General features: G+C 43.6%; 1 protein-coding gene across 1 annotated transcript in view; it reads right to left on the reverse strand.

Moving 5' to 3' along the window:
• Positions 1-20075, reverse strand: part of LOC308394958 (uncharacterized protein) — a 49583-nt gene extending 29508 nt beyond the window's left edge. The window contains exons 1-9 of the mRNA XM_080879595.1: positions 19707-20075; positions 6457-6624; positions 6261-6352; positions 5648-5769; positions 4869-5031; positions 3635-3757; positions 2650-2769; positions 2407-2535; positions 2265-2312 (exon numbers count right to left, since the gene is read on the reverse strand). Of these exons, the coding sequence (XP_080735721.1) occupies positions 2265-2312; positions 2407-2535; positions 2650-2769; positions 3635-3757; positions 4869-5031; positions 5648-5769; positions 6261-6352; positions 6457-6624; positions 19707-19785 (1044 nt within the window). The 5' untranslated portion in view covers positions 19786-20075. The remainder of the gene's footprint in view (positions 1-2264; positions 2313-2406; positions 2536-2649; positions 2770-3634; positions 3758-4868; positions 5032-5647; positions 5770-6260; positions 6353-6456; positions 6625-19706) is intronic.
• Positions 20076-24782: the final 4707 nt, after the last annotated feature.

Consider the following 24782-nt stretch of genomic DNA (forward strand, 5'->3'; position numbering starts at 1 on the left):
GTTATACTCGGCACAGATGTTCCTGTACACTATGCCGGCCACTTGGTTATGGCGTTCCATGTATGCCTTGCCTGCTAGCATCTTGCACCCTGCTGTTATGTGCTGGATTGTCTCTGGGGCATCTTTACACAGCCTGCACCTGGGGTCTTGCCTGGTGTGATAGACCCCAGCCTCTATGGATCTTGTACTCAGAGCTTGTTCTTGTGCTGCCATGATTAGTGCCTCTGTGCTGTCTTTCAGTCCAGCTTTGTCCAGCCACTGGTAGGATTTCTGGATATCAGCCACCTCCTCTATCTGCCGGTGGTACATACCGTGCAGGGGCCTGTCCTTCCATGATGGTTCCTCGTCTCCCTCCTCTTTCTTGGGTTTCTGCTGCCTGAGGTATTCACTGAGCACTCGGTCAGTTGGGGCCATCTTCCCAATGTATTCTTGGATGTTCCTTGTCTCATCCTGGACTGTGGTGCTGACACTCACCAGTCCCCGGCCCCCTTCCTTCCGCTTAGCGTACAGCCTCAGGGTGCTGGACTTGGGGTGAAACCCTCCATGCATGGTAAGGAGCTTTCTTGTCTTTATGTCAGTGGCTTCTATCTCCTCCTTTGGCCAGCCTATTACCCCAGCAGGGTACCTGATCACGGGCAGGGCGTACGTGTTGATGGCCCGGATCTTGTTCGGGCCATCAACACACATACATACATATATATATATATATATATATATATATATATATATATATATATATCTCAACAAGGTCCGCGTCAGGTGCTGAGGAACCAGGGTACCCTGACGAAAAGTGGGCTACTGGAACAAGAAGGCATCGGTGGGCAAGAGACGAAAAACCAAGGGCTCAGAGAAGAGCTCATGAGGATGTGGAGGGTGAAGGTATCGGTGGTCCCCGTGGTAATTATAAATCTTGCAACGAGCTTAGCTTCTGTCTTGCTAGCTTGCGCTGCGCTCACTGGATCTGCACTCGACAGTGCAGCCTAGGCGGAGTAGTCGAACGCAGATCCACTGAGCTCTCAACACAGACAGCATGTCAGAAGAAAAATTGATAAAAATAAATTAAAAATTTTGTATCATTCGATACATATGCATACCGAACCGAAGGCACTGTACCAAACGGTTCAATACCAATACGAGTATTGTTGCACCCCTAATATATATATATATATATATATGTATATATACATATATATATATATATATATATATATATATATATATATATATATATATGGCCAAGCGGCTCCTATAGGTGTGCAGGACTCGACTACGGACTTTATTCAGATGCCAGTCTGTCACTGCTCACACACCTGCATCTGATCCAAAACTCTACAGCTCAGCTGTTAAAAGGCACACATGAGACCACATATCACCCACTGACTTTCTTGCATTTGCTCCCAGTTAGTTTTAGAATAGATTTTAAGATTTTATTGTTTAGTTTAAAGAGTTTTCTGTCTCATTCTCTTGTGTCAGTTTCCCCCAGCTTTCCCTGGGTATTGTATCGTATTTGCTGTTTACTTTCTAGTCTCACATCCTGTTTTATCTTGGTAGTTATTTGTCTCTGGTGTCTGATGTCTAATTTTGCTTTCCCCCGCGTATTGTCCTCTGTGACTATTTGTACCTGTGCCTTGTTGCCCTCCTGTGTCCAGTCGTCTACAGTCAGTCTTTGTCTGACCATCTGTTAATCCTTCCAGCATTTTTTAACTTGCCACCGGTCATTTATCTCACCTATTCTTGCATCCCTTCAATGACTTTTAGCGAAATTCAGAATCGACTTTAAAATTCTGCCGTTTCATATAAAGCTCTACATGGACAGGTCGCTGCTTATATAGCAGAGCTTCTGAAACCTTATCACAGCAGCTGGCCTCTCATCTCCTAGCCAGGTCTAAAACATGTAATAGACACGCCAGTCCACTGAGTCGGTTTTACGTTGTGGAGAGGCAAACTGTGAAATGGACACGAATGCAGAAGTTGCAGTACCAGCAAGGGGAGATAATATCTTTAAGGCAAAGAATTCAGTAGTGAACAAAACAAGGTGATTAACAGGGCCGTTAATCACCAGAAATTATCAAGTGCTTTAGAGACAGGTGCATTTGCATTTACAACAAAAAACTGTTTAAAAGTATATGAAATACATGAAAAACTGAGAGGTGTGTTTTATGTTGTTAACTCGTTATTGTGGAAAGTAAAAGTCACAGTGTTTTAATGGTCATTAAAAAGTGTTCAGAATGTGTAAACTGATGAAGTATCATCTCTTATCTTACCGCTCCCAAATACCCTGGCTCTCCTTTCTGTCCTTTCTCTGGTATATCCTGACAAGAAGAGTGAGCATGATTATTGCAGATGACTGCAAGGCAAGTTTTCTGTATGTTTCCATGTAAAATTGGATAAATGTGTTGATGGTACCTGTCCGTTAATGGAGAATTCCCGCTCTCTCTCCGCAGGTCCATAGCGGTCATCATATTCTTCCTCATACTCATACTCGTTCACGTGGTGGTAGTTTGTCGTGTTGTCGTAGTCTTCGTACTCTATGATCTATCCGACAGACACGCGCAGATACAAACGTTGAAGGACAGAAAAAAGCAGATGGAGCACAAAGAGACACAGCAGGTCTGAGCTTGTGATGCTGTTCATGCTGCACAATCTCACCTCGTACTCTGTGACGTTTGGACTGGCAGTCACCGTGGAAACATAGGAGTCATCATAGAGGTCGCTGAAGTCAAACTCTTCGTACTCTTCGACCACGTGTTTCTTTGGCGGTCTCTCCACCTAAAGCGTACAATAGAATCAAAATAGATAAAACATTTGAGGCCTTTTAGGACATAACGGATGTTTAAACTTCCTCTCCCAGCCTGTCACGACAACTCTAAAAAAGGTGCAGCGTACTCCAGTTTTTTAGTGGTGCCCTAATTCCATGTGTTCTATTGGCTTCCTGGTTGCATTTCTAGTGGTGCTACATTAAAAACAAACTGAACCCAGTAAAACAGGATTCTTTCCGTGTGTTTTGAACTTGAAGCCAATGGGAAGAGGAAGAGGATTTGAAGCCTTTCCCAGAAGTGTGGTCCGTTGGCAGACGGACCCTGGCGAGCTACTCTGAACCACAAGAGCCATGTAATGTGCTTCACTACAAGCACAGGAAGAAACAGAGAAGGAGATAAAATGTAAGAGTGGGAGAACTGGTAGCATTTATGACTTTATTTTAAGATACAAGGGAAATAAACAGCCCTGTGGTGCTTCTCAAAATGCAGCTACAATAAGAGGCATGAGTGCGTGTGTGGGAGAAAAAAATTTATTACAGACTGGCAACTAAAACAGTGTGAGCTAATGATCTTTCCCTCCACACAGTGAACATATTTTCATAGCTTTTAATTTATGACACCTAGAGGATTTCAGAGAAGAGAAATATGACCAGCATAGTGTAATTAAACCATTCGTCTTTTTCGTCTAAAATGCCCATAAATACTGGTAAAAGTTTCCCTGCCGCTTGTAACCCTGAGGGGACACCTTTAATTTTAAAATGACAGAGCAGATTTACAGCATTCAACACCTGAGATGCCTCACGGTTGTGTGTGCCTCTGAAACTCGCCGCTCATTTCCCTTCCTTCTCTCTGACTCACCGTTAAGGAGGACTTACCTCTTCGGCCTTTGTTAATATGCTGTTGTAGGGTAAAGGTTTGTCACAGTCTGGGATGTAGTCCTGACAGTACGTCTCCGCTGCTCTGGGGTCGTCGATGATCAGTAGCTGCTGGATGTCTCCCTGTGTCCCAGAAACACACACCAAGCTGAACTCGGAAAAGTCTGTGACTCCACTTTAGCTGTCAGGAATGCACGTTAAGGATGCCATTACTTGTAATCACTGAAAAATATCAGTGGCCCATCCACGTGTCTGTAACATCTCTATCTTCTGTGTTCATTTAGACGGATCAAAGTGACTTAACGGGCTGTTTTTATCGCCGCTCCGCACGTAATCGTCTCCAGAGCTTCAGTCTCAAATGGAGTCAGTTAAGACAGACACAAGCTCTTTCTTCTTCTCTCTGTTTTACACATGTACACACACATTAACGGATGGCGAGTCCAAGCCAAACATGCCTGGGAGTTGTTCACTTAAGCAGCTGGACCACCTGACAAAGCAAAGGTTACAGTTTGCACATTATGCATCTATGTCAAAACGACCGCAGATGCTTTTAAAGTGTGCACAGATTTGTTTATTTTAATGGCTTATTCGTCTTTTGCAATATCCACAAATATTAATAAATACACCAGTAAATAATATTAAGAAAATACGCTGTTCAAGAACTTAAACTGCACTGCATCCACCCACACAACCACTGGAGGGCGATGCAACTGGGAAAAGGCTCGATTCATTTCTCACTATTTGACTGACAAATCAAACAAGCGGCAACAAGCAGAGACACCTCCTCACCGCACACAAAGACCTTATTGTGGGTCCTAATCGTTTGTTTGGTTTTTTTTGCATGTTTTTATAGTTTTTATCAAAGACAAATGAGCTTCTGGCTTTACTAAATACACTGGAAAAAAACCCAAAAAGACATTTCCATGGTGACCCTGAGAGCTCAAATGCACTGCAACTTGAGAAAAGAAAAATGCTGCAAAAGCACGCAAAACATATCTGAAGATGAATAAAACATAATGGAAGTAGGAAATCTCACTAAACGCAACTGAGTAAGGAATTGATTCAACCTCCACTGTTTCTTGTGCTTTTGCAGCATTTTCCTATTTGTTGGTGGGGGTTTTTAAGTTGCGGTGAGTTTGGCCTCTATGGGCCACCGTACATCACAATTAGCAATGACCTTCGCCACGGCTCACTTGACATGTCACTTGTAACCCCCTCCGTGTCACCGATCTACCTCAAACACATCTTCATCCAGCAGCCGTGTTCCAAACACGGTAACACCCTCAGTGCTGACGTGGGGGTCGTGACCTCTGAGCAGGTCAAGGGTGTTCAGCTTCTCACAGTCCAGGTAGAGAGTCACTGACTGCCCATCCACACTGTAGGCTATTCTGTGCCAACTAGTAACAAAGAGAGAAGAAAGTTACTCTATCCAAAGCTCCTGCTGGTTGAGAAGGTGTGCCTGTAAGCACAGAGAAAGATCTGAGCATATTTTCAATTCAATTCAATTCAATTTTATTTATATAGCACAAAATCACAACAACAGTCACCTCAAGGCGCTTTATATTGTAAGGTAGACCCTGCAATACAGACAAAAAACCCAACAATCATACGACCCCCTATGAGCAAGCACTTTGGCGACAGTGGGAAGGAAAAACTCCCTTTTAACAGGAAGAAACTTCGAGCAGAACCAGGCTCAGGGAGGGGCGGCATCTGCTGTGACCAGTTTGGGTGAGAGAAGGAAGAATGAAGCCTAAACAGTAACAGATTCACATATGATGTTTTTACTAACATTAATAGTCTCTTTTTCCCCCTCATATTAATACTACTAAATGCTTCTTAAAAATTCTACTCCTCTGTTCATTGTTAGGTTCTTCTCTCCTGGGACTAAAGACAAAAAGCACATGCACATGCATGTATTACCACACGTTATCTGCATTAAACAAATGAATAAAGAAAGAAATAAGAACACAGAATCGTCATCATGGGTGGCTGTGTATGTGTGTAGTTACCCACTTGCCATCAGCCAGGTTGACCTTCCTAAAAGTGGGGTAAAGGTCTGGAGGGGGTTGGCCCTCATGGTCCTCATACAGGAATACAGGAGAACGGCCGATCTCTATGCCCAGCTGCTGTGTGCCCTGACAGATGCAGACACAGAGACCAGAAGGAAAACATGTCATGTTCATGAAATGATCATAAGAAAGAAAGACCTCCAAGATTTCCTTATATTTGATCTGCACACAGGAATGCATGGATTTGTTTCCTGCAGCCATCATAGGATGCAACCAACCAGAAAAAAGCAGGTTTTAGGTTTGGGGCCTTTTTATTTTTGTAACTGCAGCATAAAAATCTGCTGGAGAGAGCTAATGTGCTCACATTCTTCCAGCTAGCATAAACTCACTTAAATTAGATTAGTCCAAAATTATAATTTTGACAAAAATGATCTTTATCAGAGATGACCAAACTCCCATTCTGATGACAAGCTGTGTTTCAGGTGCAGGTTGCAGTGCCAGTGCAGATCCAGTGTTTCATATATTAGTATGGTGACATAACTTCATTATAAAATGTATCGTGGACACAGTCAAAAATGCAGACAGATGAGGTTCAGTGGTGCATGTGTGATGCATACCTGTGAGTCATACAGGGAAAGGAGAAAGACCTGTGAGCTTTTCAGAGCTCTAACTGTTGTCACCACTGAGAAATTCACAGGGAATGGAGAATCTGGGAAGAAAGCACGAAAAAGAAAATATATATATATATAAAAAAACCAGATTCATTTTCATTTCTTCTGCCAAGCAAGTCTACAGACTCGTACCAAAACTCACCAGGGAAAAATTGCATGGTGGGAGCACTCAGCTGAATCTTCTTATTGATTTTAAAGGAGAGGTCTGGCTCCTCTCTCCCCTCTCTGCTGATGCACAGCCCTGCCTCTAACGACACGCCCTCCATGTCCTCCGATACCTCCAGGACCTTCAGGACATCGACAGGAGCGACTGCCAAAAGACAAGAGCGCTGAGTGGGTTTGATTATGGCCTGAATTTTCAGGTATTTGTCAAGTCAGCCTAGCCAGCATCTAAATTACAGCTCTTTCAGACTCAAAAGTGACACTCTTATGATGCATGCTTTTTACCATAATCGCACACCGGCATGCACAGCAGTGTGCTCTGCTGCCAGCGTCGAGTGGCAGACGTTTGACACGGTCAAAAGTCATGTGGGAAAACGGGAAAATGTATGCATAGCAACTCCCTCTTTCATTTTCTAAGACTGCAGTTGCTGCCATGCTCATGCAATACATGCTCATCATTGGTGTTCCTTCTCTCATTAACCCCACTGAGCAGACAGACAGTAACCAACCAATTAAAAACAAAGAAGTTCCTCAGCAGTTAATTGAAAATCAAACTGAAAACCTTGTGTTCAATGTGTTCAATTGCTGTTATGTGTGCTGTCTCCTCTAAAGTTTGTGGGGTGATGTTGGCACAACATATAAGCAACCCGATCGAGACGGAGAGAGCACATCCCCCCGTCATCGTTAAACTCTCTCTTGTTTGTTGCAGAGGCTCTGTGCACAAAAAAGTTATACCAGACTGCAACAATGAATACACACGTTTTGATAGTGACCTACTCTGCTGTTGTGCAAAAAAAAAACAACCAAACACTCCATGTAAGAGACAACTGGAATATGCCCAGAGTTGAGGTTTAAGTAAAAATGCGTAACATATGCACTCACAGACATTCAGATTCTTTTGCGTGATGTGCACACAATAGCTGCAGAGCTCTGGGAGGACACTAAGCCAAGAAAGATGTGATATAAAAGACGAGGCTGGGCGGATTGGGCGGGTTGGAGGGAAGGGGGGGTCGGCGGAGAAATGTGCAACATATTGGAAGTAGGGAGATGAGAGGGGAAAATAGGAGAAATAATAGATGGTAGGGGAGAGGAGGGCATGCCTCTACTGGTGTGGCTCCTTTTCACACGTATTCTGAGGCTTACGTAAACCCTCCATCTGCCACGCACCTTAACCCAATCACCCTCCCAACACACACACACACACAGGCATGTGCATGCACACAAGAGGTTGGCATAATGTCTGAGTCTGAGTGCCAGATGTATTTGTTGCCTCTCTCTTCTTTTTTCTTTTTTTCTCGGTTTGTCCGTCTGCTTTGTCTGCCAGGCTGCCTGCTAGCACTCTGTCAGCTTGTAATTCAGTCTTCCTGCCTGGCATTGTATCATTTACAGATACAAGTCCATGCTATTAAAACATGCCAGTGATTTTTTTTTGTCCCTTTAACTGGCTGAGGAAATGACATCTTGATTACTTGTTCTGTGTTTAGTCCTCTGACTGGTAACCGAAGCGTCAGAGCTGGTGATATCATGCCTTTTGTTTAAAGTGAGCAGAAAACAAAAACAAACAAGAAAACTACAAAAAAAAACTTCCATGTAAGGGAGTTTACAGTCAGTGTGAGTACTTTGTCACTGTCTTGGTATTTTGTTTTGTTCTGCAACTCTGTGTTTTTAGTTCCCTTATTTCCCCTGTGCTGTGTGTCCCCCTGTGCCCCCTCTTTATGTCAGTCCTCATGCTTTAGTATCTTCATGTTTCAGCATCATATATCTTTTCATTTCTTCCTGTTTTACTATGTTTGTCTTTCCTCACGTCTTGATTTGCTTTTACTTCCTGTTCCAGTTTCCCTCTTGTGTGACTGTCTGCTTTGCCATCCTCGTTTTCACCTGTTGCTGATTACCTTCTCCTGTGCCTTATTCCCCCTCCTGTCACTGCATAGACCGCCTGTTTATGACCCTCAGCTTGACATTGGTTTTTGTTCTTCCTTTGTGACTTTGTTTATCTATGAGATCTTTTTGCCACTATCCATCCATCCATCCATCCATCCATCCATCTTCATCCGTTTTATCCGAGGCCGGGTCGCGGGGGTAGCAGCCTAAGCAAAGAGGCCCAGACCTCCCTCTCCCCAGCCACCTCCTCCAGCTTATCCGGGGGAACTCCAAGGCGTTCCCAGGCCAGCTGAGAGATATAATCTCTCCAGCGTGTCCTGGGTCTGCCCTGGGGCCTCCTCCCGGTGGGACATGCCCGGAACACCTCACCTAGGAGGCACCCAGGAGGCATCCAGGAGGCATCCTTGTCAGATGCCCGAACCACCTCAGCTGGCTCCTTTCAATGTGGAGCAGCAGCAGCTCTACTCTGAGCCCCTCCCGGATGGCCGAACTTCTCACCCTATCTCTAAGGGAGAGGCCAGCCACCCTTCGGAGGAAGCTCATTTCTGCCGCTTGTATCCGCGATCTCGTTCTTTCGGTCACTACCCACAGCTCGTGGCCATAGGTGAGGGTAGGGATGTAGATCGACCGGTAAATTGAGAGCTTCGCTTTTACACTCAGCTCCCTCTTCACCACGATGGACCAGTGCAGCATCCGCATCACTGCGGCCACAGCACCAATCCGTCTGTCGATCTCCGGCTCCCTTCTCCCATCACTCGCGAACAAGACCCCGAGATACTTGAACTCCTCCACTTGGGGCAGGAACTCATCCCCGACCCGGAGTGGACACTCCACCCATGGAGAACCATGGCCTCAGATTTGGAGGTGCTGATCCTCATTCCCGCTGCTTCACACTCGGCTGCGAACCGTTCCAGTGCGAGCTGGAGGCCCTCACCCGATGAAGCCAACAGAACCACATCATCCGCAAAAAGCAGAGATGAGATTCTGAGGCCACCAAAGTGAAAGCCCTCTGCCACTTGGCTGCACCTAGAAATCCTGTCCATAAAAATTATGAACAGAACCGGTGACAAAGGGCAGCCCTGGCGGAGCCCATCACCCACCTGGAACGAGTCCGACTTATTGCCGGCAATGCGAACCAAGCTCTTGCAACGGTTGTATAGGGATCGAATGGCCTGTAGCAATGGGCCAGACACCCCATACTCCCGCAACACCTCCCACAGGACACCCCGAGGGACACGGTCGAATGCCTTCTCCAAGTCCACAAAACACATGGTTGGGCAAACTCCTATGCACCCTCAAGTATCCTGGAGAGGATAAAGAGCTGGTCCAGTGTTCCGCGACCAGGACGAAAACCGCATTGTTCCTCCTGTATCCGAGGTTCGACTACCGGACGAACTCTCCTTTCCAGCACCCTGGCATAGACTTTCCCTGGGAGGCTGAGTGTGATCTCCCTGTAGTTGGAACACACCCTCCGGTCCCCCTTCTTAAAGATGGGGACCACCACCCTGGTCTGCCAGTCCAAGGGTACTGCCCCAGATCTCCATGCAACATTGTAGAGGCGTGTCAACCAGGACAGCCCTACAACGTCCAGAGCCTTCAGGAACTCGGGGCGGACCTCATCAACACCAGGGGCTCTGCCACCAAGGAGTTGTTTAACTGCCTCAGTGACCTCGCCCGCGGAAATTGGCGGGTCATTCCCCTCATCCCCAGACTCTTCTTCCTCCTCGGAAGATGTGTCAGTGGGATTAAGGAGGTCCTCGAAGTATTCCTTCCACCGCCTGACAATTTTCTCAGTCGACATCAGCAGCGCTCCGCCAGCACTATACACAGTGCAGGTAGAGCACCGCTTTCCCCTCCTGAGACGCCTGATGGTTTGCCAGAATCTCTTCGAGGCAGTCCGAAAGTCTTTTTCCATGGCCTCTCCAAACTCCTCCCACACCCGAGTTTTTGCTTCAGCCACTGCCCGAGCCGCATTCCGCTTGGCCTGTCGATACCTGTCGGCTGCCTCGGGAGTCCCACAGGCTAACCAAGCCTGATAGGACTCCTTCTTCAGCCTGGTGGCTCCGTTCTCCTCTGGTGTCCACCATTTGGTTTGGGGATTACCACCACGACAGGCACCAACCACCTTATGGCCACAGCTCAATGCAGCAGCTTTGGAAATGCTGAACATGATCCATTCGGACTCAATGTCCCCAGTCTCCCTCGGAATGCTGTTGAAGTTCTGCCGGAGGTGTGCGTTGAAGATCTCGTGGACTGGGGCCTCTGCTAGACGTTCCCAGCACACCCTCACTACGCGTTTAGGTGCACCGGGTCTGTCCAGCGTCCTCCCCCGCCACCTGATCCAACTCACCACCAGGTGGTGATCAGTTGACAGCTCAGCCCCTCTCTTTGCCCGAGTGTCCAGAACACGTGCACTTATGGACACTCTTATGTTCGAACAAGGTGTTCGTTATGGCCTAACTGTGATTTGCACAGAAGTCCAATAACAAAACACCGCTCGGGTTCAGATCAGGGAGGCCGTTCCTCCCAATCACGCCCCTCCAGGTCGTTACCCACGTGAACCCATTGAAGTCTCCCAGCAGGACAACAGAGTCTCCAGTCTCCTGCGGGAGGATGGGCCCATGTCTCCTCTTTGGGCTGTGCCCGGCCAGGCCCCATGGACTAAGGCCCGGCCACCAGATGCTCGCCCTCGGGCACCCTCCCCGGGCCTGGCTCCAGGGAGGGGCCCCGGTAACCCTATCCCGGCAGGGTAAACTGTTCCCTCGATGTTCTCTTCATAAGGGTCTTCTGAATCGCTCTTTGTCTTTTTGCCACTAATCGAATAAATTGAATGTTATTGTTATTTAATTCCTTGTGTCCTATTTTTGGGTCCTCGCGTCTTCAACATACCTTGCCAATACTAAAATGTTGAGTTTTTGGTTGAGACTACTCATTTGGTTCACTGGTACAATTTGAATTTGAACTGGAAATCTGGTGGTTCCAGATGTGTGCAGATGTGTTGCTCGTTTGCAAACTGAGGTGAGCTGAAATTGCGATCCTTTACTGTTTCTGCCCTCATCTAACCACACGTTGAATCCTAGCATTTACCATTTATGGAAACATCTGTAAAAACTGATAATGCACTGACAGTACAATGACAGTAAATTACATTTTCTGCTTTTTACTGGAATATTTCCATTAAAATGTTTCCAGCATCCAACCAGAAGACTCCACGGCAGATCTTGGATATGCTGAAGAGATTATTTCTGAAGAGATTATCAGCAGAGGGAGGTCTGGATTGCCTTGCTCATGCTGTTGTCCCAGTGGCCAAATGTTAATGTTAGAAAATGGATGGATGATTGCATTTGAAATAAAAACTTATAAACCATCTGCAAAATAAAAATATACCTATAAAACTATCCTCTACCTGTATAGCAGTGGTGTTAAGCTTAGTTTGAATAAAGGTCACCCCATCATATGAGACATACTGTATGAATGTTATTGTCATGCTTTATTGCATAGGCTTGTACACTTGCATGAAAAGCCCTCAACCTGTCAACAAAAAGGTGCTGTGCCATTATACCATTTATCCATAAAGATAATGCATTCTGATTACAGCTCTAAAATGAAACTTCTCCACAGCCAACTCACAAGTCTGTTAGATCATCAAGTTTGAATATGACAGCTGGTAGTTGCATGCTAACAAAACCAAACAAATCCTGATGCAAAAGCAAAGTGATGAATATTTAATCGTGTTTCTGCACACTCTTTTTTTATTGCTCAGCCGTGAAATTGTATTCAAATTTTTCAAATTAATTTTACAGTTTCTAACAGCCACTTAGCCTTTTCCTCTGTTTTGATGAAAATTGCTCTTACAGCTCCATCATTTTGGGATCTGGCTTGAAGAAGCGCACCCTGCTGTAGTCGACTGGCACTTTGTGATGCCTTTGTGTGCAGTTTTCAAGTGACGGTGCAAATTATCCTTGAAAACAGTGATTGTCTTGTGGCAAATGAATGCACAGGCCTCTGAAATTGTTCACCTTCAGGATCAACTTCCCTTTGCAGTGTGGATGCGCTTTCTTTTATGTCTGGTGTGTGCACGTGATGCAAAACCATACACACAACACCTAATTTGCAGAGGGCCAGATTTGGCCCACAGGCCCTTAGACTCACATATGTACTAAAAAGGTCAACACTATATAAAACTGTTTTATTACTCTGCTCCAATGTTAGCATGCTTTACTTACAGATAAAGATTGGTTGCAAGGTAGCTCTTGTTGTGCACACAGGCTAGAATGATAGACTTAAGGGATGACACTGACACCTATAAGCAGGCAGAGGGGTTTCAGTCATACATCATCAGCACTGACATCTGAATGCAGCTGAGGACAAGACACGACATGGAGAGTTTGCTTTTACTCTATATGCACTTAGCTAATGTCAGCTAATGTTTCCATATGCTCTTGATGTGTGAGTGTGTATGGGTTCAAAGCAACATCTGCAGATACACACACACAGACACAGTCACATCGTACCTATACTGTGCTATACATACAAAAGGAGATGTTCTGCTCTCCATCGGGTTCTGCTGTTATCCTCAGGCGCTAAGCTGTGGTGTGAGGGGCACCGTGAGCAACAAGCACATACATGCAGAGTATGTCAAGTGTAAGCCTCCACAAAAAGCAAAAAGATTGTGGTTTGAACAGAAAGACAAAACAGCAGGATGCTCTTTACTGTATAAAAATGTTCTTTACTGTACTCAAACTAATCAGGGGATTCAGGTGCCGGAAGTCAAAAACCTTCCAACACAGCTTAGAAATGAAAATCAGTGCTGTGGAGGAGTCAAAGGGTCATATTAATGCTAAATACAGTTAATATTCACTTAAATGTATCTAATTTAATTTATCCAGTTACTTTAAATAAAACAAAAAAGGTCAAAAGGTCAGTGCTAGAAAGCGGCACTTTTGAGTGTACCTCCAACAGGTGCACACGTATATATGCTTTCTGATTCGCTGCCGCTCACAAACAAAAGGTTTAACCAGCTTCTTTGCAAACAGCCAGACCCAGAGATCCCATTTTAATGATGTCACACACGGCCAAGAGTGGAAGTAACAGTCTGAAGTCTGATCTTCTGTCTCACACTGATTCCTTGAACATACAGTAGACCAGCGATGTCAGACTCATTTTATATCACGGAGCAAACACAGCTCACTTTATGGTAAATGGCCTGTATTTATATAGCGCTTTACTAGTCCCTAAGGACCCCAAAGCGCTTTACACATCCAGTCATCCACCCATTCACACACACATTCACACACTGGTGATGGCAGCTACATTGTAGCCACAGCCACCCTGGGGCGCACTGACAGAGGCGAGGCTGCCGGACACTGGCGCCACCGGGCCCTCTGACCACCACCAGTAGGCAATGGGTAAAGTGTCTTGCCCAAGGACACAACGACCGAGACTGTCCAAGCCGGGGCTCGAACCGGCAACCTTCCGATTACAAGGCGAACTCCTAACTCTTGAGCCACGATCGCCCCTTTAATCTCAAGAGGGCCAGACCAGTGAAACTCCAACACGCCTACTACACATGTCATTCCTGAGATATCTTGACTATAAGAAGAGGGTACGGTTTCAGCATCATATCTCAGATAAAGAAATCTTTCAGCATGGCTTTTTGAGCTTAAACTGTAAGAAATGAAAAACTTTATCTACACGGGTGGATGACTGGATGAACACAAGTTAGACTGCAGCACTAAAGCCAGACGCAAACAACACACCAACAACTAAATTGGCACCATGTTGGAAAGACTATGGATTTTCTGGTAACCAGATGTTTGAAGACTGGCAACTTTTTTTTTTGCTATCTGTGTGTGTTTCTGATTAGCGTACCATTATCTCAATAATAGCAAAGAATGCAATAGCACACACTTTGCAGTTAAGGTTTCCTACACTGCACCAAAACACACACACACACATAAAAAGAGGGCACTCAAGGGCACAAACCCCCCACAGAGCATGTGCCCTAGGAGCCTGTCATTACTATCCTTTTATTTTTTTGTAGACTCAAACGTCTCATAGCTCCAACGTCCCTCTAAAAGGTTCGTCTCCACAGAGACAAAACCAGGAAATAATAAGAACAGGGAGGATGGAAGCCAGGGGGAAGAGAAAGGGGCAGACTGTAGAAAATAGGATAGGGAGACCATATGTTTTCTTTCCGCCCAGTTCAGCTGGCTTTGATCAAGAAAACACACTGGATTGTCTCTCCTGCTGTCAGACACACACACACACACAAGTCTGTGCATAAATTTACACAAGCGCTTCGATGAATCCATAATATCAGCGTCAGAGAGAGGGAAGCCTACAAACAGACCTGCGACAAGTGCTTCCGATCTCCTTCGAGGAATCTGCGTCTTATTTGTGATCTTCTCCCTTCTCTTTACCTAAATGAGAGTTTCACTCTCACTGTATGTACAGTGTATGTACAGTGCATACAGTCTGACTCTCATGCAGGCTTCCTCTCAAACGCCGATCAAAGACTGCATCAATATTTGTCAGTCGCAGGGCTCCGGCTCTTCTCGGGTCGATACTTGTTGCTTTATGTGGCTCTGGCCCCTATTATTGTTGGCTGTTGCATCATATGGTAGCTTTGATTTTGGAGAACAAAGGGTGAGCATATTTTTAAACATGGAAAAAATTAAAGCTGTGCCAGAGTCATAAAAAAAATATACAAATGGTGAAAAATCTATCAGCACCTTAACATCAAAGCATGATTTTATTAAAAAAAAAAAAAAAAACAGATAATAGAGAAATAAATATGATTCCTCGTGTCAGATTATAAGTTGAATGCATTCACTGGAGAGCTGCTGTCCCAGAAAAAAGAAGGAATGCAACGCCGATCTCATGATTTTTCTGTATTTTATCACTTGGCCACGGCTCGCAGCTGGCTCAAAGGTTAATCCTGTACATGCATCCTTCATTTCAAAGTGCTTTGTCTGATATTTCAAAATAAAAGCCTGAAATCACCAGTGGTTCAACACGTGTTTCTTGGGGTCCTTTTAGAAACTTTTTATACGTACCCAGACGGTTTACACAGCCCGGCAGTAAAATACCCAGGCATCAGCTGATTTGAACTAAACGAGTTTAACTAAAAGCTTTTTTTTTTCTTGTATTAATGTAGGGCCTTTAAAGTCTTCATATTTTGAGTGCATGTAAATTCCTGTGTTTCCTTAGCATTGTGTTGTTTGGGACAGTGGTTGCTGCTGTCACCTAACAGAAAGAAAGTCCTGAGTTAGAAAACACAAGCCAGCTGTGGGCTTTCTGTGTGATGTTTGCATGTTCTCCCTGTGCCTGTGTGGGCACCCTCTGGCATCCTCCCACAGTCCAAAGACATGCATGTTAGGTTAACTGGTGGTTCAAAACCTTCCCTCTCTCTCTGTATTGGCGATTCAGTGCACTGATAGGAGTGAGCCGAACCTTTTGTTTTATGACAGCTGGGACAAGCTTTAATTGTATAAGTAGATGAAAATGGTTGAGAATGACTTTTCCATCTGAGTAATTTTTCTGTTTTGACATATCAAGCATATGTGGATTCTTTTGTTTTGCTTTTTGGGGACTGGTTCCCCTTCATGCACTAATTGTAATTACCTTAGTCATGCTAACATTTAGCTAAAGACAAAGCACAGCAGAGACCGATGAAAATGTCTTAGTTTTGTTATTATTAAAGTCATACACATATACATATATCCTTCTTGTTTTGGAGGAAATACTTTTCCTCCAAAACAACTTTTTTCTGTGTAAAACAAGTATTAAAAGTCATTAACCTTTTAAATTAGGGTCTTAATGTGTCTTTCTGTTTGCGTAATACCAGTTTCAACTTTCCACATCAGACGTTGCACACTGGACCAAAATTCAGTTCCAGACTATCTTTGCTGTCACACATCATCCTGAAATCAGCAGTGTTCATTGAATAGAAAATGTCTGTACAGATTTCATGGCAATCCATCCAGACATTTTGCTTTGATCTTAAACAAAGTGAACATAATTTTCTCCTGAGGATATATACGGCATTAACTGAGTACAGATGGAGGAAAACTCTGCATTTAGTTATTGAGAGATTGAGTGAATGTTTTCAGGGATTTCTTCGTGGAGTCTTGCATGGCAGATTCTCTTTAAGGTAAGGCAGAACGATACAGTCAATCCTCATCGTCTTATCCCGATATTTGCCTGTGAGCGCTAAACAACAAGGCATTTAAAAAAACAAAGTTGGATAAATATAAACTCACATCTAGTGCCAGATAAGAAGTTCAGGTATTACCAGTTAGTACAAAGATAATACTCTAACTCTAATTCATCCACTAGTTGCCAAAGTGTTTCAGTCTAACAGGGCAGGCCGACCCCCACACTGACACTCCCAGCCCTTATAAGTACAACATCTTTCACCAGCAGTCATTTTAACATGAAACAGAAGGTAAACCCAGGTGTTGCTCAGTTTATCCAAGGTTTACTTCTGAAAGCAGAGCCTTTACTAAGGTGCTCAGTACCACCTGTGTCTGCCTACTCCTTAATAACTGATGCTGAGAAAAGGGTGAATCTGTTGCATTCCCATAGGTTATGTCAGTGGTGTAAGTCAGTCAGACTGTAACAGCAAAACCTCAAACTGAAAAAATGGCTAAACAGACTGTGTCAGGCTGATAGTTATCAGTTACACAGTGAGGAAGGGTAGGCGTCAGAAACACCTCAGGCCACGCTGCTCTGAGGTCTGAGCTCATAATTTAAACAAAACCTGTTGGACAGCCAGGTGCGTGACCTTTTCCTACCATGAGAAAAATATCAAGAGTGACCAAAGGCTGTTAAAAAATACAAGAGTTTGTTCGTTAATTGGAAAAGAGCTGATGAGGTAAACAAAAGAGTGTTTGTTCATGTGTTTTCACTCTTTGTGAATCTGTGTTTCTCTTCGCTTCAGTGGGATATTTTCTAATAAACTCTTATTTACAAGAACATCTTGAGACACGCTCAAGATGCCTCCAGGTCAGGTTTATAACCTGAGTTTGACCTGAGATGACCTTCTGGTCCAGAGGTTACATTAGTCAGCTTAGAAATGACCTTCACAGATAAGGTATGTGAGTATGTGTGTGTTACTACTTTACACTGCGATGGAGGATAATGAACCTTGAAATATGGCATCGTAAGTTTTTTCTTAATCTCCAACACAAAGGCAGATGCTATTAAAGGTTATTGAGACATAACACAAATAGTTTTATGCTTTCTCAGCATCTTCTCAGACGGAGCACGTGAAGACAACATGGTGGAGTGTTTGCCAAGTCACCTGCTCGCTACTCCTGGGGGGATTTCAAATGAAACCATCATTAAATGAGGAAAACAAGAACAGTTAGAAGATGAAGAACACAGTTCAGCCTGGACTTTTTTAAGCCTATCCTTCATTTTCTGAAGCATTTTATGTCCCTGAGAAGCACTTTAAAGTGTGACTGACTAAATTAGCTCATCTTCAGCTGTTCCCTTAGTTTACATGATCTTAATCCAATATCCAACACTGGACTTGTTTTGTTATAAGTGCCATTTCCAGATTTAAGAATGAAGCTCAAACACAGGTGATGATGTCCTCATGTCTTTAAGCTAAAGTGAACAAAAAGCCGTTCAAGCGCTCAAAGAAAAATGTTCCAAAACACCTAAAGACACACTGAGGTGAATTGTTGGCTAATGACTTAACCTTCCTGCCTTCTTGGGACCTTTTTGTGCCACTGCTATGTGTTAAATGGCTGCCATTTCCACTGTGTTCAGTGGAATATAACCAAACTTGCCACAGGATAGTTTTTACCTGTCAATGTTAATATTCCAGTGTGAATTCCTTAAATCAGCCTAAAATGGCTGAGCAGCAGAAATCCCCACACCCATCACCCTGGGGACCATTTTCTGCCCATTGACTTCCATTATAAACGCTATTTTTCAACCCCAAATTATCATCATATGATTTTATTTTTTCTTCTTTTCTTGGATGTCAATGAAGACTCAGGGCCTTGAAGTTTTAATTTTTAAATTGCAAAAAAAATGCAAAAAAAATAATGGCAGGTCAAAATGTATGTTGGTGCCAATCTTTGGTCCATCTAAAGGCCTACTTATAATGACAATCACATATTACTTCAACTGGTTTTTTGTGGAAATATTTAGTTTCGTTTTTTGGTTTTTGGGGCTTATAACACAGGGCGCTCATGTAATAACACTGGGATTTGAAGGGTTAAAACAACGAAAATATAATTAAAACTTTACATGAATATTTCAGGGAGAAGTAGTTTTACAAGGTTGGCTAATTTAAAGTGGAATAAAATATGGATATATGGTCTTTTTATGGCGTGGCTGAGAATGGTCCCTAGGGTGATGGGTGTGAGTTTTTTAAAGGATGGCAGGAGGGTTAAAGGTCAAAAATTCATTTTGAAGCAGGACTGTGTTACTGAGCAAAAAAACTTGTTTTCACAAGTTTTAAGAAGCCACGGGAAAGTATGTGGCCTCACTTGACTAAGGTTCAGTCAGTCTTGGCTTAGCAGGTTAAAACAAACTATTTCTTTGCACTTCACTGAGTTCCTCAGAGGAGCTGTATGATGTCAGTAACCATAAAATGGACTGTTGGAGGCTTTTCTCATTCTGTAAAATAAAAAGAAGCTCACTTGAGCTTGTGCTGGTGATGAACATCGTCCACCCTGGGCTCTAAAAGCCCTGGACAGTTAAAGTCCTCCACATATGGTTCTGGTGCAGCTCCAGGAGCTGCTGCAAGGATCTCCAGTTTAAGTTCAGTACAGCTCACTTTAATTTGCCTCAGTCTGTTCCTCATTACCCAGCTGTATGGGCTAAACACCCCGTAAGCTGTGCTATGAGAGAACAGACAGATGCAGCAGGTATGGACTAACAAGTCTGGACATATAGGCCGACATCTTACCAATGTCTAGCAAATGTGCAGTGGGCTCGAGAAAGGTGATTCAGTTCAATAAGCCTTAGGTCTGCATAACACAGAGGAATGACATTATACCTCAAAAGGAGGCCAAAGAAAATGACTAGAAGACGTATTTATGGATAAGAGTTTTAGGAAGTTTTGAACCAAACAAGTGGCTGACGGTGCATTTTCTGTAAATGCATGAAAACAGGATCGAGGATGGGCTAAAAAGGACACTCAGACTTGGCTCATGAGACTTGGAGGGCAGGCGGTGACAAGTTATGTGACAAGGTTAGAGGAGGAGAGATAAGGAGGGAGGATCCAATTCAACTTTTTTATACATCGTTTAATTGGGTAACTGAAGTTAGAGGATCAGTTATTAACACAAGATAAACTAATAAACAAGCGTGGATGCTTCATCCTACCTGCTCCTGAGGTGTGCAGCGAGGCGACGAGCAGCAACAGCAGCCACGTCAGGCGCACTTGGCTCCATCGATCCATCATGAATTTATTAATGAAACACTTCCGTCGCGGCTGCTCTTCGCTCCTCTGGACACGGCTCTGACTCTGCACCAGAGAGCTTCAACAGTCTGGCAGCGCCCGTGCGTCTTAATGCGCAGCTGTAATTAAGAGCGCGCATGCATAAAAGCGGACTCAGCTGATTACAGGTGATACCCAGGAGCCCGCACACCGCTCTCTTTGCTCTTTGACTTCTGGGTGGACGGATGAAAACGGCAGACCGGTGATGAAGAGCCCCTTGATCTGGGGGAAGGTGTTTCTAACTTCACCCGCAGAGAACTCCTCACTTTCTCTCCCCTCCCTCCCCTCTCCTCCTCTGCAGGGCGACCCCTCCCTCCCTGCCTCCCCGGAGACTCCTTCTAGGCTCGTGGGGCTGTGCTCAAACCATAATTACTGCGCGTGTCACTCTTAGCATCAATACTGGATGAGTGATTTAGGGATTATGTGATGTCTCTGTGATTTGGCGCGCCTGTGTGCCCTGCGTGCACGAGCACAGATTGCAATACAGCGATGGCACGCACGAGCACATGCACACTTTTTTGTTATTAGACTTTAATATTAATAATAACCTACCGGGGGGGGGGGGGGGGGGGGGACTGCTCTCTTTTACAAACACGAGTGTGCCACTTTGCACTGACTGCTCCCCCCCTCTGAAGGCACACATACACAGCATGCTAGGACAGGACAGCGGTGCTGCCCAACTAATAAAAATATGCCGCTGCAGATTCCAAATTCCAGTGCCTGTCTGTCTTTGCCCACCCCACGCTCTCTTCAGACGCACACCATAGCCTTCTCACATGTGCACGATAAAAGAAAAATAGGCTCCCTGATTTCTGCAGAAACTTATCAAAAGTTAAAGCAGCTCACTGGGAGTACAAGAAGTTTATGAATGAAGAAGTCTAACAGACTGCGAACTCCGCACATGCGCACACACATGCTTCATTTGCATTTGTTATGTCTAAAAGATGTGTATTTTTCTTTCCTTTTTTTTGTGTATGTGCATGCAAATTTTTGACCAAATTTCAACGGATATTGTCATAAAAAGTGCACAAGGGTGATTTTCTACTATAATTAGTATTATTGTTATTATTGTTATTATTTATGGAGTGATCTGGCTGCAGGTTTTCCACAAATCTGGAATCCCATTACAGTTTTTGTGATTGGGCTTAAAATAAATTCAGTTTTATTCTATTTTATTTCTACAGAAACACTTTTGGCAACATACTGTAAGTTATCTCAGAGAATTACAAAGTATCAGAAGGAAAGAGCAATTATTTCCTTTGTAAGCACAATTTTTGGCACGTTGCTTATGATCAGACTCTCAGAGGGAAATGATCTCATATTTAAAGGCACTTGTGATATTATTAGTCATAATTATTAGGAGCTCTTCAAGTAACAGCACTGTTTTGGCAACAAGACTCAATTGGATTCTGGCACACATGCATGCTGATTTTCTGGAGAAGAGAATAGATTCCAGGCATATTTCCCAAGTCCCTGTACCTCCTGCTTCAGGTAGGTTGTCTTAAATGTATGACTGGAAGCTACTGTCTTGTGTTGAAGTGCGTGTGTGTATATGTTTGTGCTCCAAAATAAAAAAGAATCCACACCATTGTGTTAATGGTCTTATTTCTTTGTCTTAGAACAAAAGCTAAAGTAAATTGATCAGACTCAACAACTTAATGCACAGCTGGAACCTCAACTGGAATCTGGAGTAGTCACAATGAATAACCCATCTCCCCCCACAACTCCTCACTACAGAGGGGGCTGAGCTCCTTCTCCTTCTTTACCCTCTCTGCCATGAAGAACACATCAGGAAATCATTCATACCATTCTCTAAAAAACACTCCGTGCTCTCCTTTTTGTGACAGGTAAACACACCTGTCAGGCTTCCACAGTTTCCACACACATTTACAAATTTTTGTATCAAACATTTTTGCTGTTCTTCTTAGATTAGTGGTGTACATTTATTAATGCCATTTACACTATTTGCTAGAATTCTCTTTACACTGAAAAAAAGGGATTGGCCAGCTTTTGGATTTACATAAGCATCTTGCGTGTATTTAACACAAGTGCCTCATGCTTTAAAGCTAAGTGTCACTATATAGTGTAGAAACTACATGATATGCAGAGAGGCTAGATTAAATTGTTCATATCATGTTCGAGTGCAGTCAATAACTTACTACGACACTGCACGGGATTTCAGTCTCACGCGCTTTGGATCATGGTTTCAGGAAGGCATCCATCTCAGTCAAGTTGAGCAGTCGCCTCTACTTTTTTTGGTATACCGTAAAAGGTAAATTGGGTGGTTGTTACATTAAAAAAGTCTAACTTGTAATTTGAACACAATAATTTCATGTTTCTATGAACGTAATTAAATCATGAAGGATCTGTACGAAATTCAACAACTTAATTTGTTCTTGTTGACATGATACAATCTAGTAAGAGCGGTTAGTTTCTGAACTCATGAAATTCACAAGATCACGCGAGATGTCAAACTGCAGGAAAATCACTGGAGTTATAAGAGGCAGACAACTACACACACACCACGTGCATGCTATTGCTATTTATTGTGGATTAACCTGTCAAGGACAAAAACATACAAAAAAATTCTGCATCAAGCCTTGAAATCATAGCTTTCCTACTTTTGGTAAGTCTGGATTGGTAGCATGGTGGTTAGTGCTGTTGCTTCACAGTAAGAAGGTCCTGGGTTCAAATCCACATTCTGGCTAGTTTGCAGGTTTCTCTCTGGGTATTCTGGTTTCTTCCCACAGTTAAAAGTCATGCAGTTGTTAGAGTTAGGTTAACTGGTGATTCTAAATTACCTGTCAATGTAAGCGCAAATAGTGGTTTGCGATAGACTTGTGAGCTGTCCAGGGTGTACCCTGCCTTGTAACTATCACTTCAGGGTTATTTCCCAACCCCCCTGCAACCAGGATAAAGATAGAAGGAAGTTGTATATCCATTCAGTTTTCATGGTAACCAGACTCTAGACTTTGTTGAACATTATGTAATATGAAGACAACATGTCGTACTTAAGTGACCAAGTAGTATTGGGGTAAAAGTTATTGAATAGTGTTGAAATAAAATGACAAAATTGTGAAGGATTAAAATATTCCAAGAGCTCAACTTACTTCATTTAAACATGTTTCAATCGCGTTTTATGAACACAAAATGCATGTTTATTGAATATGAAAAAGTTGTGTTGATTTAACTCAGTTGTTTAAGTTTCTGCCAAAGCAAAACATTTGTGTGCAACCAATGTCCACTATTGAATCAAGTAAATCCAACATGGCCTTTTTTTCAGTTTACTGTATATAACATTTTGCACTGCCTCACATATAAGGCCTTCAGTATGGACAATTGGTACTTTTGTCAAAGTTGTTTTTATTGTAGATTATACTATTTTTATCCTTTGTGCTGCTAGCGCAACACTGCCCTTTATATTTTGATTACATTTCAGTAATTTAAGTTTATCTATTGAAAGTAATCATGTTGACCACTGGGAGTCGCCAAATTTCTTGGTGGAGGTCTACACAAGCTGACATCTAAACTTAACACAAAAAGTACAAAAACTTGTGTTTGGTGGATTATTTCTTTGTTGTAACAATGCTTCTTAGCAACAAAAATTACACCATTGGAAAGTCTTTTTATTTCCCCTAAAATGGTGTCACATTTATTAGAAAAATGCATTTGTGGGTTGAGCAGCAAAGTTGAGTATCTGAGTTGCGCCCATGAAGAACTTGCCAAACTTCTCTGCCAGTACCAAAAAGCTTGTTCTGCTGTTGACTTTTGTTTGAACTTCTGGTACCCCAGGTGCTGACATTCAGGCTCCTGACTGACACCAGCAGCAGAACCCTGCTACAGTTGGTGTCTGCTCCACGCAGACACATGGCACAGACACATGTGACTGATCTGGACATGGCTCATGCCACAGGGTAACCTGAAAATGGTGTTCTGCAAAGCCAAGCTACAGCATTTTTTGAATCTCCAAACTGAAGGCCAGGTTCCATATAATGGATGTGAGACACACGCCACAAAGTGGGCGTGCCAAGAAGACCAATTCCTCAACTTGTCAGCACTTAGGAACTGTAGGGAGTCTTTTACAGATTTGCAGTGAAGGTTTCCAGGACAAAGAGAAAACCAGACAATCCAGAACAGACTGCACACAGCTAATCTCTGGTCTCATAGAGCTGTCAGGAGGCCTGCCATAACTGCCCTTCACTGTCAGGCCCGTTTACACTGGTGTCACCAACATGTGCACTGGAACCTGAAGCTGTGGAGGAACGTTATGTTCAGTGATGAGTCCAGATTCTGCTGGATCATGGGGTCGAAGTGTGGAGAAGACACAGAGAACACTATGCTGATTGCTGCACTGATAGAATAACAGCTTTTGGTGGAGGCAGTGTGACAGTGTGTGGCAGCATCTCCCTCACTGGAAAAATAGGGCTCATCTTTACTGGAAGCAATCTCAGTGCAGAGAAATATCAAGATGAGATGGCAACCAGTGGCAATCCCATATCTCCACAGTCTGAGACTCAACTCTCTCCTCTAAGATGACAAAAACCTGCTCACACACAGTGGGGTTTTTCAGAGACTGCCTCCAGAATTTGGGATTGGAGAGGATGGAACGGAGCGACCTCAACCCCACTGAACACTTATGGGATCACAACCTGTTTGTGCCAGAGTGACCAAAACAACCGTACTGGGTGATGTGACAAATGCTGGTTGAAGAATGAGACAGTAGTAGTTGCAATGATGAGGTGACAGGCTGCTGTGGTTGTGTATGGTTCTTCCACATGCTACTGTCCTTTTTTTCAGTTTTAACAGTTATATTATGCCTGCAAAGCTGTTGGATAATCCCAGTCTTCATGCATTGTGTGGTGTGTGGCCTGTCCATGTGACTCCCTTTCTGAGTTTATCCTCTTATAATGGCTTTCATCTGAAAGTATCACTCATCCTGCTGAGCTGCTTGTCTGCTAGTA

The sequence above is a fragment of the Rhamphochromis sp. 'chilingali' genome, assembly GCF_963969265.1.
Source record: "Rhamphochromis sp. 'chilingali' genome assembly, chromosome: 4".
In the NCBI taxonomy this organism is placed as follows: domain Eukaryota; kingdom Metazoa; phylum Chordata; class Actinopteri; order Cichliformes; family Cichlidae; genus Rhamphochromis; species Rhamphochromis sp. 'chilingali'.